Genomic DNA, 13,127 nt, shown 5'->3' with positions numbered 1-13,127 from the left:
ACTCTCCTCCAAATCACTTACAGTGGCACTTTCTAAATGCCAAGTGCTGAGCCTTTGGCCGTCTGTTTTCCACTATTCTTCTGCAGCTGTCGATCTGCTCAACAATTCCCTTAACTTCACCTTGGATACCATGAGATCCGCCTCCTGCTCTCTTGACCGTATTCTCACTAAACTGCTGACCATCCAACTTCCCATCCTGGCCCACAAGCTGGCTGAGATTGTAAGTGGTTCCTTCTCCTCAGGTACTGTCCCTTTCACTTTCAAAACCTCATTGTTCCATTATTACTTCTCCGATCACAGCCACAGTCAAAGTTCTCTAGATTCAGGAACTGTCCCTCCACATAGGAAAATTGCACGTCACTCCGCTTTTTAAGAAAGGAGAGAGAAACCAGGGAATTATAGACCAGTTAGCCGAACATTTGTTGTGGGGAAAATGCTGGAGTCTATAATTAAAGATAGGGTGACTGAACACCTCGAGAATTTTCAGTTAATCAGAGAGCGCCAGCATGGATTTGTGAAAGATAGGTTGTGCCTGACAAACCTGATTGAATTTTTTGAAGAGGTGACTAAAGTAGTGGACAGGGGAATGTCAAAGGATGTTATTTATATGGACTTCCAGAAGGCATTTGATAAGGTCCCACATAAGAGACTGTTAGCTAAGATAGAAGCCCATGGAATCAAGGGAAAAGTACAGACTTGGTTAGGAAGTTGGCTGAGCGAAAGGCGACAGAGAGTAGGGATAATGGGAAGGTACTCACGTTGGCAGGATGTGACGAGTGGAGTCCCGCAGGGATCTGTCTTGGGGCCTCAATTATTCACAATATTTATTAACGACTTAGATGAAGGCATAGAAAGTCTCATATCTAAGTTTGCCGATGACACAAAGATTGGTGGCATTGTAAGCAGTGTAGATGAAAACATAAAATTACAAAGTGATATTGATAGATTAGGTGAATGGGCAAAATTGGTGGCAAATGGAATTCAGTGTAGACAAATGTGAGGTCATCCACTTTGGATCAAAAAAGGATAGAACAGGGTACTTTCTAAATGGTAAAAAGTTAAAAACAGTGGATGTCCAAAGGGACTTAGGAGTTCAGGCACATAGATCATTGAAGTGTTATGTACAGGTGCAGAAAATAATCAAGGCGGCGAATGGAATGCTGGCCTTTATATCTAGAGGACTAGAGTAAAAGGGGGCAGAAATTATGCTGCAACTATGCAAAACCCTGGTGAGACCACACCTGGAGAACTGTGAGCAGTTCTGGGCACCGCACCTCCGGAAGGACATATTGGCTTTGGAGAGAGTGCAGTGTAGGTTTACTAGAATGATACCCAGCTTCAAGGGTTAAGTTACGAGGAGAGATCACACAAATTGGGGTTGTATTCTCTAGAGTTTAGAAGGTTAAGGGGTGATCTGATCGAAGTTTATGAGATATTAAAGGGAACAGATAGGGTGGATAGAGAGAAACTATTTCCGCTGGTTGGGGATTTTAGGAGTAGGGGGCACAGTCTAAAAATTAGAGCCAGACCTTTCAGGAGCGAGATTAGAAAACATTTCTACACACAAAGGGTGGTAGAAGTTTGGAACTCTCTTCCGCAAACGGCAATTGATGCTAGCTCAATTGCTAAATTTAAATCTGAGATAGATAGCTTTTTGGCAACCAAAAGTATTAAGGGATATGGGCCAAAGGCAGGTATATGGAGTTAGATCACAGATCAGCCATAATCTTATCAAATGGCAGAGCAGGCTCGAGGGGCTGAATGGCCTACTCCTATTCCTATTGTCCAGAGCATCTCCAGCAATGTCTCCTCTTCCTGCCCAGCACCGTTACTTCTGGAGTCTCCCAAAGATCTGTCCCTGGTCATCTCCTCTTCATAATTTGCAGTTTGCCCTTTAGCCACATCATTCACAGACATGTATCAACTCCCATGCTTTATCACCTGAACTATCTATTCCAATGCTCTCCTGGCTGGCATTCCATTCTCCACCCTCCATAAATTTGAGTTCATCCAAAACTCTGCTGCCTGTATCTTATCCCACAGTAAGTTCTGCTCACCCATCCATACCCTTGCTTTCGGTCCCCCAATGACTTAAATTTAAAATTCTGGTCCTTGTGTTTAAATCTTTTTAATGCCTTGCCCCTCCCCATCTCTGCACCTCCTCCAGCCCTACAACCCCTCCAAACGCTCTGTTCCTCAGGCGCTGGCTTTTTTACATTCCCACCTGCACCTCACCATTGTAGTCATGTGCCTTCAGCTATTTGGGCCCCACGCTCTGAATTTCCTCCCTAAAATCCTCTACTTCTCCAACGACATCTCCTCTTTTAAGGTCCTCCTCAAAACCCACCTGTTTGACCAAGCTTTTGGTCACCTCTCCTACTATGTCCTTCTATGTCTGATTACACCTCTGTGAGGCGCCTTGAGATGTTTTTCTATATTAAACGCATTATATAAATGCAAGTTGGTGTTGTAGTACATGTATTGAAGGATATCCAGATTTTTCAGTCGTAGTACTGTATATTTGATAATATGTACACTAACTTTGATACTTTTATGGAGTTGCTTCTTCAGAGGGAGATCAAGCAAAGCAAAACAAAAAAATGAAAAAGATTAGATTTTTCTGTTGGTTACAGTCGTGGATATGTGAAAAAGACTACCAGCAAAAGTTCACACTATATCCTTCACAAAGGAGTTGCATATAGAGCTAGTTGGGAATAGGATTTAAGCCCATACGGATAAGTTGGGCAATTCTAAGATACGCTACTTTGAACATGGATGAAAATAACATTCCATAAAAATCCAGTGAAGTTCTTGGTTGTGAAATTAATATTCATAGGCAGTATACACAGCACTTTCCAAACTTTCACATTTTGATAAGGAGGTTGCAAAATATCTCAATTTCCACTATATTTTTAAATTTAAAAGTCCCCATAAATTCTGGAAACAACCTTCTTGAATCTTGTAGAATCACATACCTGTAAGGCTGATTGGCTGGAAGTAAGTCTGAGGATACTGGTCAGCAACACTGAGTGGCATTGCACTTAGGTCCATTTTACTTGCATTGGCAGCTATATCTCCTGCGGCAGGGAAAGTAAATTATCCTATTAGACGTCAACATTCAGCCTTTCTTAAAACTTCAGTGAATTTTATCATGTTTAGTTTAACCCACCAAATGTTTACATAAATAATACTGTGTTGCATCTTCAAAACCAAAACAAAACAATGTATTAATTTGAACGCATGCAAGATGAAACCTGCTCGTAATATGAACTTTGTCATTTGTTTTTAAGTGATTTCAAAACAGCGTCCTTCAGTTTAAAAGGCATTTCTTTTTAGGCTATGCACAATTAACCTTCAGTAGGATAGCCTAACATTTTATTACAATTGTACATTAGCACAGCGAAGATGGAGCTGGCCTACAATGTCCTATTAATTTGAGATTTTTTTTAAAAAGAAATCCACTGAGACTCATTTATATGAGGAGCAGTCAGTCAGACAGCTATTGTGTGTATACTTTACACAGAGATACAAACAGTGCATTAATAATGTACCACTGCAGCTCCCTTAAATGATCAGTGGGTAAATAGGCCATGTGGTGCGGGACAGAGCCTCATAGGCCAGAAGTTGAGGCTCAATCGCTGGTCTCTACTGAGTTAGCTGATCTGGTTCAGAACAGTGGAATTAATCTTGGTGTCCCAGGTTATAGGAGAGGGAGGTTGTTAATGAAAATCAGTTAAGGCTCCGAAATGAGGGGATGGGGATTTCTGAATGAAAATCAGCCAAGGTTCCTGCTTCTGATCACTATTCAATGACTTTACTGGAAATTGCTCGTTCATAGACATGAAGGAAGAGCAGAAATAGGCATGGCTGTGATACCTGCTTCTATTGATCATGCATAATATGTACACTAACTTTGATACTTTTGTGGAGTTGCTTCCTCAGAGGGAGATCAAGCAAAGCAAAACAAAAGAATGAAAAAGATTAGATTTTTCTGTTGGTTACAGTCGTGGATATGTGAAAAAGACTACCAGCAAAAGTTCGCACTATATCCTTCACAAGGGAGATGCATATATAGCTAGTTCGTGTAAGAAAGGCATAGTGGTCTTAATGGGGGACTTTAACCTTCACATAGATTGGGAAAAGCAGACGAGCAACTGTCAGAAAGGTAGTGAATTTCTTGAGTGTGTCCGGGATAGATTTCTACAGCAGTATGTCCTAGAGGCAACAAGGGGGCAAGCCATACTAGATTTAGTAATGAGTAATGAACCAGATTTAGTTAACGGCTTAACTGTGCGTGAACATCTATCCAATAGTGATCATAACATGGTCGAGGTCAATGTGGTGTTTGAAAGGGAAAAAAGTGAATCAGCTGCTAAGATTCTAGACTTGGGCAAGGCCGACTTCAATAGGATGAGACAGAGACTGTCCACAGTAAACTGGGCAAATCTGTTAATGGGTAAAACGACTGATGATCAGTGGGAAATGTTTAAAGAAACATTTAACGTGATACAGAATCGGTTTATACCCTGAGGGGCAAGAACTCTACTTGCCAAAAAAAACAGCCATGGACAACTGAAGAGGTAAGGGACAGTATAAGACATAAGGAAAGGGCATACAAAAAGGCAAAAAATGGCACAGATCCTGGCGAATGGGAAAGATACAAAGAGCAACAAAGGGTCACAAAACAGATAGTAAGGGCTACAAAAAGAGAGTATGAAAAGAAACTCGCAAGGGATATCAAAACCAACACGAAGAACTTTTATAGTTATATTAGGAAAAAGAGGGTGGTCAGGAGCAGTGTTGGCCCCTTAAAAACTGAAAGTGCGGATATTGTCATTGACAATGGGGAAATGGCGGACATGTTGAACGATTACTTTGCGTCAGTATTTACAGTCGAAAAAGAGGATAGCATGCCAGAAATCCCAAGAAAACTAATATTGAATTGGGGACAGGGACTCGATAAAATTAACATAAGTAAAGCAACAGTAATGAGGAAAATAATAGCACTAAAGAGTGACAAATCCCCAGGACCAGATGGTTTCCATCCCAGGGTTTTAAAGGAAGTAGGCGAGCACATTGCGGATGCCCTAACTATAATCTTTCAAAGTTCTCCAGATTCAGGAACTGTCCCTCTAGATTGGAAAATTGCACGTCACTCCGCTTTTTAAGAAAGGAGAGAGAGGGAAACCGGGGAATTATAGACCAGTTAGCCTAACATCTGTTGTGGGGAAAATGCTGGAGTCTATAATTAAGGATAGGGTGACTGAACACCTTGAAAATTTTCAGTTAATCAGACAGAGCCAGCATGGATTTGTGAAAGGTAGGTCGTGCCTGACAAACCTGATTGAATTTTTTGAAGAGGTGACTAAAATAATGGACAGGGGAATGTAGACAAATGTGAGGTCATCCACTTTGGATCAAAAAAGGATAGAACAGGTTACTTTCTAAATGGTAAAAAGTTAAAAACAGTGGATGTCCAAAGGGACTTAGGGGTTCAGGTACATAGATCATTGAAGTGTCATGAACAGGTGCAGAAAATAATCAAGAAGGCAAATGGAATGTTGGCCTTTATATCTAGAGGACGAAAGTACAAGGGGGCAGAAGTTATGCTGCAGCTATACAAAACCCTGGTTAGACCGCACCTGGAGTACTGTGAGCAGTTCTGGGCACCGCACCTTCGGAAGGACATATTGGCCTTGGAGGGAGTGCAGTGTAGGTTTACTAGAATGATACCCGGACTTCAAGGGTTAAGTTACGAGGAGAGATTACACAAATTGGGGTTGTATTCTCTAGAGTTTAGAAGGTTAAGGGGTGATCTGATCGAAGTTTATAAGATATCAAGGGGAACAGATAGGATGGATAGAGAGAAACTATTTCCACTGGATGGGGATTTTAGGAGTAGGGGGCACAGTCTAAAAATTAGAGCCAGACTTTTCAGGAGTGAGATTAGAAAACATTTCTACACACAAAGGGTTGTAGAAGTTCGGAACTCTCTTCCGCAAACAGCAATTGATACTAGCTCAATTGCTAAATTTAAATGTGAGATAGATAGCTTTTTGGCAACCAGAGGTATTAAGGGATATGGGCCAAAGGCAGGTATATGGAGTTAGATCACAGATCAGCCATGATCTTATCAAATGGCAGAGCAGGCTCAAGGGGCTGAATGGCCTACTCCTGTTCCTATGCCTGTGTCTAGCCTACACTGAGGAATAGTCATTTCTGCAAGGTATCAGAGTCCACAGAACCAGTCTCTACTACAGAGTTGTTGAGCTGGAGTCCAAGCTGCAGACATTGCGATGCATTAGACTGAGGGGCTGGGGGGGGGGGGGGGGCGCAGTGGAGTTATCTGGACACTTCAATCCAGGAGGTAGTCACATCCCTTAAGTTAAGTAGTAGTTTAGATTTGTTCAGTGGTCAGGGACAGGAGGATGTGATTGCGAGACGGGCAGGTATGGGGACCCAAGATGCAGTGGTGGAGGAGCCTCAGCCTTTGACCTTGTCCAACAGGTACAAGGTACTTGCTACATGTGTGGATGAGAACAAAGACTGCAGGGAAGATGGGCCATTTGACTACGACACCATGGTAAAGGAGGCGATTCAAGTAGGGGGGAGTAAAAAGGAATGTGGTGGTGGTGGTAGGGGACAGCATAGTCAGGGGGATAGATACTTTTCTCTGCCGCCGTGACCGGGAGTTCTGAAGGCTGCGTTGCCTGCCCGGTGCCAGGGTTAAGGATATCTCGTCGCAGCTGGGGAAGAACTTGGAGCATGAGAGGATGGATCCAGCTGTTATGGTCTACATAGGAACCAGTGACATCGGTAGAACTAGGAATGAGGCTCTGCTGAGGGAGTTTGAGGAGTTAGGGTCCAAATTAATAGGCAGAACCTCAGAGGTAATAATCTCTGGATTACTACCTGAGCCACACACAAATCGGCATAGGGACAAACAGATCAGAGTTAAACGCACAGCTGAAAAAGCGGTGCGGAAGACGGGGGTTTTGTTTCATGGGGCACTGGCAACAGCACTGGGAAAAGAGGGAGCTGCTCTGTTGGGACGGGCTCCACTTAAATAGGGCTGGGACCAGTGTCCTGGCGAATCGAATAACTAGGGCGTTAGAAAGGGCTTTAAACTAAAAAGTTGGTGCGGGGTGGGTGGGTTGGCGTGGGGGCGAGAGTTCAGGTAAGGGTAAATTTATAATTCTGAAGAGAAAAGTCAAGGCCATACGGTAGTATCGCGATTTGGGTAAAGATAAGCAAAGTGAGTCAGGAAGGGGCAGAGAGTTTAACTGTAATAGTGCATCAAAGAATAAGGTCAAATCGGGAAAATAGTAAAAAGTTAAAATTAAAGGTGCTTTATCTCACAAAGCAATCTTAACAAGATAGACGAATTAATGGCACAAATAGAGATAAATGGGTTTGATCTCGTAGCCATTCCTCAGTCATGGTTGCAAGGTGACCAAGGTTGGGAACTAAATATTCTAGGGAACTTGACTTTTCGAAAAGACAGGCCAAATGGAAAAGGAGGAAGAGGTAGCCCTGATAATAAAGGATGGCATTAAGACAGTAGTGAGAAAGGATCTTGGCTTGGAAGATCAGGAAATAGAATCAGTATGGGTGGAGATAAGAAGAATAACAAGGGGCAGAAAACATTGGTGAGAGTAGTTTATAGGCCCCCTAACAGTAGTTATTCTGTTGGACAGAGTATTAACCAAGAAATAAGAGTAGCTTGTAACAAAGGTAATGCAATAATCATGGGGGACTTTAATCTTCATATAAACTGGGCAAATCAAATCGGTAAAAGTAGTTTGAAGGACGAGTTCATGGAATGCATTCAAAACAGTTTCCTAGAACACCACGTTGTGGAACCAGCCAGGGAACAGGCTATTTTAGATCTTGTTGTGTGGAATGAGACAGGGTTAATTAGTAATCTCATAGTAAGGGATCCACTCGGGCAGAATGATCATATGATAGAATTTCATATTGAGTTCGAGAGTGATATACTTAAATCCGAAACTAGAGTCTTATACTTAAACAAATTCAATTGCATAGGTATGAGGGGTAAGTTGGCTACGGTTGATTGGGAAATTAGATTAAAAGATATAATGGTAGATAAGCCGTGGCAAACATTTAAAGAAATATTTCACAATTCTCAACGAATATACATTCCCTTGAGGAATAAAAACTCCACGGGAAAATTGATCCATCCGTGGCTAACTAAAGAAGTTTAACTAGATTAAAAACGTTGCCAAGAAGAATATTAAACCTGAGGATTGGGAGAGTTTTAGAAACTCGCAAAGGATGACCAAAAAATTGATAAAGAGGGAGAAAATACAATGAGAGTAAACTAGCAAGAAATATAAAAACAGATTGTGAGAGCTTCTACAAGTATGTAAAAAGGAAGAGAGTAGCGAAAGCAAACATGGGCCCCTTAGAGGCTGAGACTGGAGAAATTATAATGGGGAATAAGGAAATAGCAGAGACGTTAAACAAATATTTTGAATCTGTCTTCACAATAGAGGACAAAAAAATACCAGAAATAGTGGGGAACGAAGGGTCAAACAAGAGTGAGGAACTTAAAATAATTAATACTAGTAAAGAAAAAGTACTGGAGAAATTAATGGGACTAAAAGCCAACAAATCCCCTGGACCTGATGGCCTACATCCGAAGGGTCTAAAAGAGGTGGCTGCAGAGATAGTGGATGCAATAGTTGTGATCTTCCAAAATTCCCAGATTCTAGAACTGTCCCAGTGAATTGGGAGGTAGCAAACGCCACCCCATTATTCAAGAAAGGAGGGTGAGAGAAAACAGGGAACTACAGGCCAGTTAGCCTGACATCGGTCGTTGGGAAAATGCTGGAATCTATTATTAAGGACGTAATAACGGGGCACTTAGAAAGTCATAATATGATTAGGCAGAGTCAACATGGTTTTATGAAAGAGAAATCGTGTTTGACAAATCTACTGGAGTCTTTTGAGACTGTAACTAGCAGGGTAGATAAAGGGGAACCAGTGTAGTATATTTGGATTTTCAAAAGGCATTTGATAAGGTGCCTCACAAAAGGTTGTTACACAAGATAAGGGCTCGTGAGGTTGGGGGTAATATATTAGCACGGATTGAGGATTGGTTAACGAACAGAAAACAGAGAGTAGGACTAAACGGTTCATTTTCAGGTTGGCAGGCTGTAACTAGAGGGGTGCCACAAGGATCAGTGCTTAGGCCTCAGCTATTTACAATCTATATTAATGACTCAGATGAAGGGACCAAGTGTAATGTATACAAATTTGCTGATGATACAAAGCGAGGTGGGAAAGTAAGCTGTGAGGAGGACACAAAGTCTACAAAGGGATATAGACAGGTTAAGAGAGTGGGCAAGAAGGTGGCAGATGGAGTATAATGTGGGGAAATGTGAGATTATTCAGTTTGGTAGGAAGGATAAGAAAAGCAGAATATTTTTTAAAATGGTGAGAAACTATTAAATGTTGGTGTTCAGAAAGATTTGGGTATCCTTGTACACGGAACACAGAAAGTTAACATGCAGGTAAAGCAAGCAATTAGGAAGGCAAATGGTATGCTGGCCTTTATTGCAAGGGGGTTGGAGTACAAGAGTAAGGAAGTCTTGCTGCAATTGTACAGGGCTTTGGTGAGACCACACCTGGAGTACTGTGTACAGTTGTGGTCTCCTTATCTAAGGAAGAATATACTTGCCTTACAGGCAGTGCAACGAAGGTTGACTAGATTGATTTCTGCGATATCCTATGAGGAGAGATTAAGTAGAATGGGCTTATACTCTCGAGTTTAGAAGAATGAGAGGTGATCTCATTGAAACATAAGATTCTGAGAGGGTTTGACAGGGTAGATGCTGAGAGGTTGTTTCCCCTGGCTGAAGAATCTAGAACTAGGGGGAAAAGTCTCAGGATAAGGGGTCAGCCATTTAAGACCGAGATGAGAAGGAATTTCTTCACTCAGAGGGTTGTGAATCTTTGGAATTCTCTCCCCCAAAGGGCTGTGGATGCTCAGTGGTTGAGTATATTCAAGGCTTAGATGGATAGATTTTTGGATTCTAGGGGAATCAAGGGATATGGGGACTGGGGGGATAAGTAGAGTTGAGGTCGAAGATCAGCCATGATCATGTTGAATGGGTCATGTAGCCTACTCCTATTCCTATTTCTTATGTTCTTTTCTTATAAGCCTCTGCTGGAGTTGGGTGGTGGGGAGCAAGAGAGAACAGAGAAAGACCAAAATGGCAGAGAGAAAAACAGTAGCGATGCGGCGCTACAACTACTTCCATCTGTATAGTGCTTTACCATAATAAAATTGAGAATGGACAAGACAGTAGAAGGTGAATTAGGAAAGGTGATCAAATTTACAGTCAAAAAGAAAGGTTTTAAAGAAGCTTTTAAAAAGGCAGGAGGGGCTTAGCAAGGCAAGGTGATGCATAGGAACATAGGAGCAGGAGTAGGCCATTCAGCCCCTCGTGCCTGCTCCGCCATTTGATAAGATCATGGCTGATCTGCGATCTAACTCCAGAAACCTGCCTTTGGCCCATATCCCTTAATAACTGATGAAGGAAAGGTGCACCAGGAGGGGAGGATGAAGAAGTGGCCAGAGTCAAAGGACCTTAGGACATGGGCTGGGATATAGAACAGAAGAGGTTGCAGAGTAGGATGGGACATGGCACAGAGGGGTTTGTAAACGGAGGGATTTTTTTTAAAAACAAGAAGCATTTTGAATTTGGAGTGTTGGAGTGTGAGGGGAGCCAACGGAAGCCAACGAGGACAGGGGTGAGGGGGATCGGGATGTAGCGCGGCATAGAAGAATTTTGTGGAGCTTGGGAGGCCAGCGAGAGAAGCAATGAAGAAGTAGAATCTTGAGGTAATGAAAGTGTGACAAAGGCTTCAGGTGTGATGGAAGTGAAGTAGAGACAGAGCCAGGCAATTTTGCAGAGATAGAAGTATATGATCTTAGTGAAGGATGGGACATGGGGCTTGAAGGTTAGCCCCATGTCCCATCCTTCAAGCCCCAACAGCAGTCTATGATTTGCACTGATAATGCTGCTTGTTGAGGCTAAGTCAGAGATCTAAAATATTAATTGCATACAAACACAACATTTAATAATCATTTCGATAAATGCAACACATGTAAATATAAAATACAGATCCTTACTAATGAAGTATATGCAGTTTATTATGTATGTCAAATATACCACATCATCAAAACAGAATAAATGTTGTCAAACTGAGTTACAACTTAAAACAGGTAAGTGACTTTACTTTTTAAATACCTTGAAAAACTGCCTTATTTGACAGTCCTAAAGCAGGTACACTAGCACCTTCAGGGATTTCATCACCTACCTGCAATAAAAGCACAGAAATAAAAATCAATACAATGGCATCACAATATAAAAACTGGAAGATGGTATTTGATGGGTTGCAAAACCTTCCACCTCTGTGCAGTATCTATCATTTATACCCAGCTAACTAGGGTTATACAGCAAAGATTTTCAAATTAGGGCTCACAAGATCATCAGCTTTCTGTCCATCTGGGGCCTGGGATAGCACATTGTCTTGAAAATTCAGTACTATGTATTGTCAGTATTTTTATTTATTTGTTGACACATTTGTAAACACAACACTTTCTGGTCTGATGGCACCATTTACTTTGGCTTAGTGACACAGTCCTTCACAAGTTAGGGCAGGAAGTGTCAGTATTTGCAGGAGGTCCCACATAGAAAAGTCTGAAAGCCACTATCCTACAGGAGCACATCAATCAGCATCCTCGTAGCACTCCCAAACACATGGAAATTGGCACTGTTATAAACGACAAGATGCAGTTCAAACAATGTACGTTCTAACATTCAACAGATAATATAGTGGCATAGTAGGTTACAGCACAAAAGGAGGCCATTCGGCCCACTGTGCCCGTTCTTTGAAAGAGCTAACCAATTAGTCCTATTCCCCTGCTCTTTCCCCACAGCCCTGCAATTTTTTTTCCCTTCAAGTATTTATCCAATTCCCCTTTGAAAGTTATAATTGAATCTGCATCCACCATCGTTCCAGGCAGTGCATTCCAGATCATAACAACTCTCTGCATAAAAAATGTTTCCTCATGTTGCCTCTGGTTCTTTTGCCAGTCACCTTAAATCTGTGTCCTCAGGTTATCGATCCTTCTGCCATTGGAAACAGTTTCTCCTGACTTACTCTACCAAAACGATTCATGATTTTGAACACTTCTACCAAATCTTCCCATAACCGGTCTATGTCCTCCTGAAGTTTGTTACTATCCTGCACAATGTTTACTACATTCCTAAGTTTTGTGTCATCTACAAACTTTGAAATTATATCCTGTATACCCAAATCCAGGTCATTAATATATATATATATCAAAAAGAGCAATGTCCGAATACCGACCCACGAGGCACACCACTGGATACTCCCCTCCAGTCTGAAAAACAGCCGTTCATCACTACTCTCTGTTTTCTGTCCCTTAGCCAATTTTGTGTCGCCGCTGCCGCTGGCTTTAATTTTGCCAGCAAGTGTATTATATGGTACTTTATCAATTACCTTCTGAAAGTCCATATACACAATGTCAACTGCACTACCATCAACCCTCTCCGTTACTTCATTAAAGAACTCAATCAAGTTAGTCAAACAAGATTATCCTTTAACAAATCTGCACTGACTTACCCAGTTGACTTATAAACAAAAAGGCAAGAAGTGTTAAGTTTTTCCTACAAGCAAATGAATCAATGAATGGATTGCAGACAACCTCTCTGCTTTGCAGAAATGTTTAAAAATAGTCTGCCCCAACTGAGTGACAATTATAAGTTAGAATCATAGAAAATTTACTGCACAGAAGGAGGCCCTTCTGCGCCATCGTGTTTGCGCCGGCTGAAAATGAACCACCCACCCTAATCCCACTTTCCAGCATTTGGTCCATAGCCCTGTAGGTCACTGCACTTCAGATGCACATCCAGGTGCTTTTAAAATGAGTTGAGGGTTTCTGCCTCGACCACCCTTTCAGGCAGTGAGTACCAGACCCCCACCACCCTCTGGGTGAACGTTTTTTTTCCTAAATATTGTTCTAAATATTAACAACAAAATCCTGAGCACTATTTCAAATTAAATCACAA

The 13,127-nt window shown here is 41.7% G+C and overlaps 1 protein-coding gene across 1 annotated transcript in view; it reads right to left on the bottom strand.

Moving 5' to 3' along the window:
* elp2 (elongator acetyltransferase complex subunit 2) overlaps positions 1-13,127 on the bottom strand; it is a 139,790-nt gene that overhangs the window by 66,535 nt on the left and 60,128 nt on the right. The window contains exons 14-15 of the mRNA XM_068004524.1: positions 11,280-11,349; positions 2,976-3,077 (exon numbers count right to left, since the gene is read on the bottom strand). Coding sequence (XP_067860625.1) covers positions 2,976-3,077; positions 11,280-11,349 — 172 coding nt within the window. The remainder of the gene's footprint in view (positions 1-2,975; positions 3,078-11,279; positions 11,350-13,127) is intronic.

This window comes from Heptranchias perlo, chromosome 2 (genome assembly GCF_035084215.1).
Source record: "Heptranchias perlo isolate sHepPer1 chromosome 2, sHepPer1.hap1, whole genome shotgun sequence".
Classification (NCBI taxonomy): Eukaryota; Metazoa; Chordata; class Chondrichthyes; order Hexanchiformes; family Hexanchidae; genus Heptranchias; species Heptranchias perlo.
The sequence above is the reverse complement of the archived record's forward strand: the minus strand, read 5'-3'. Positions and strand labels throughout refer to the sequence as shown.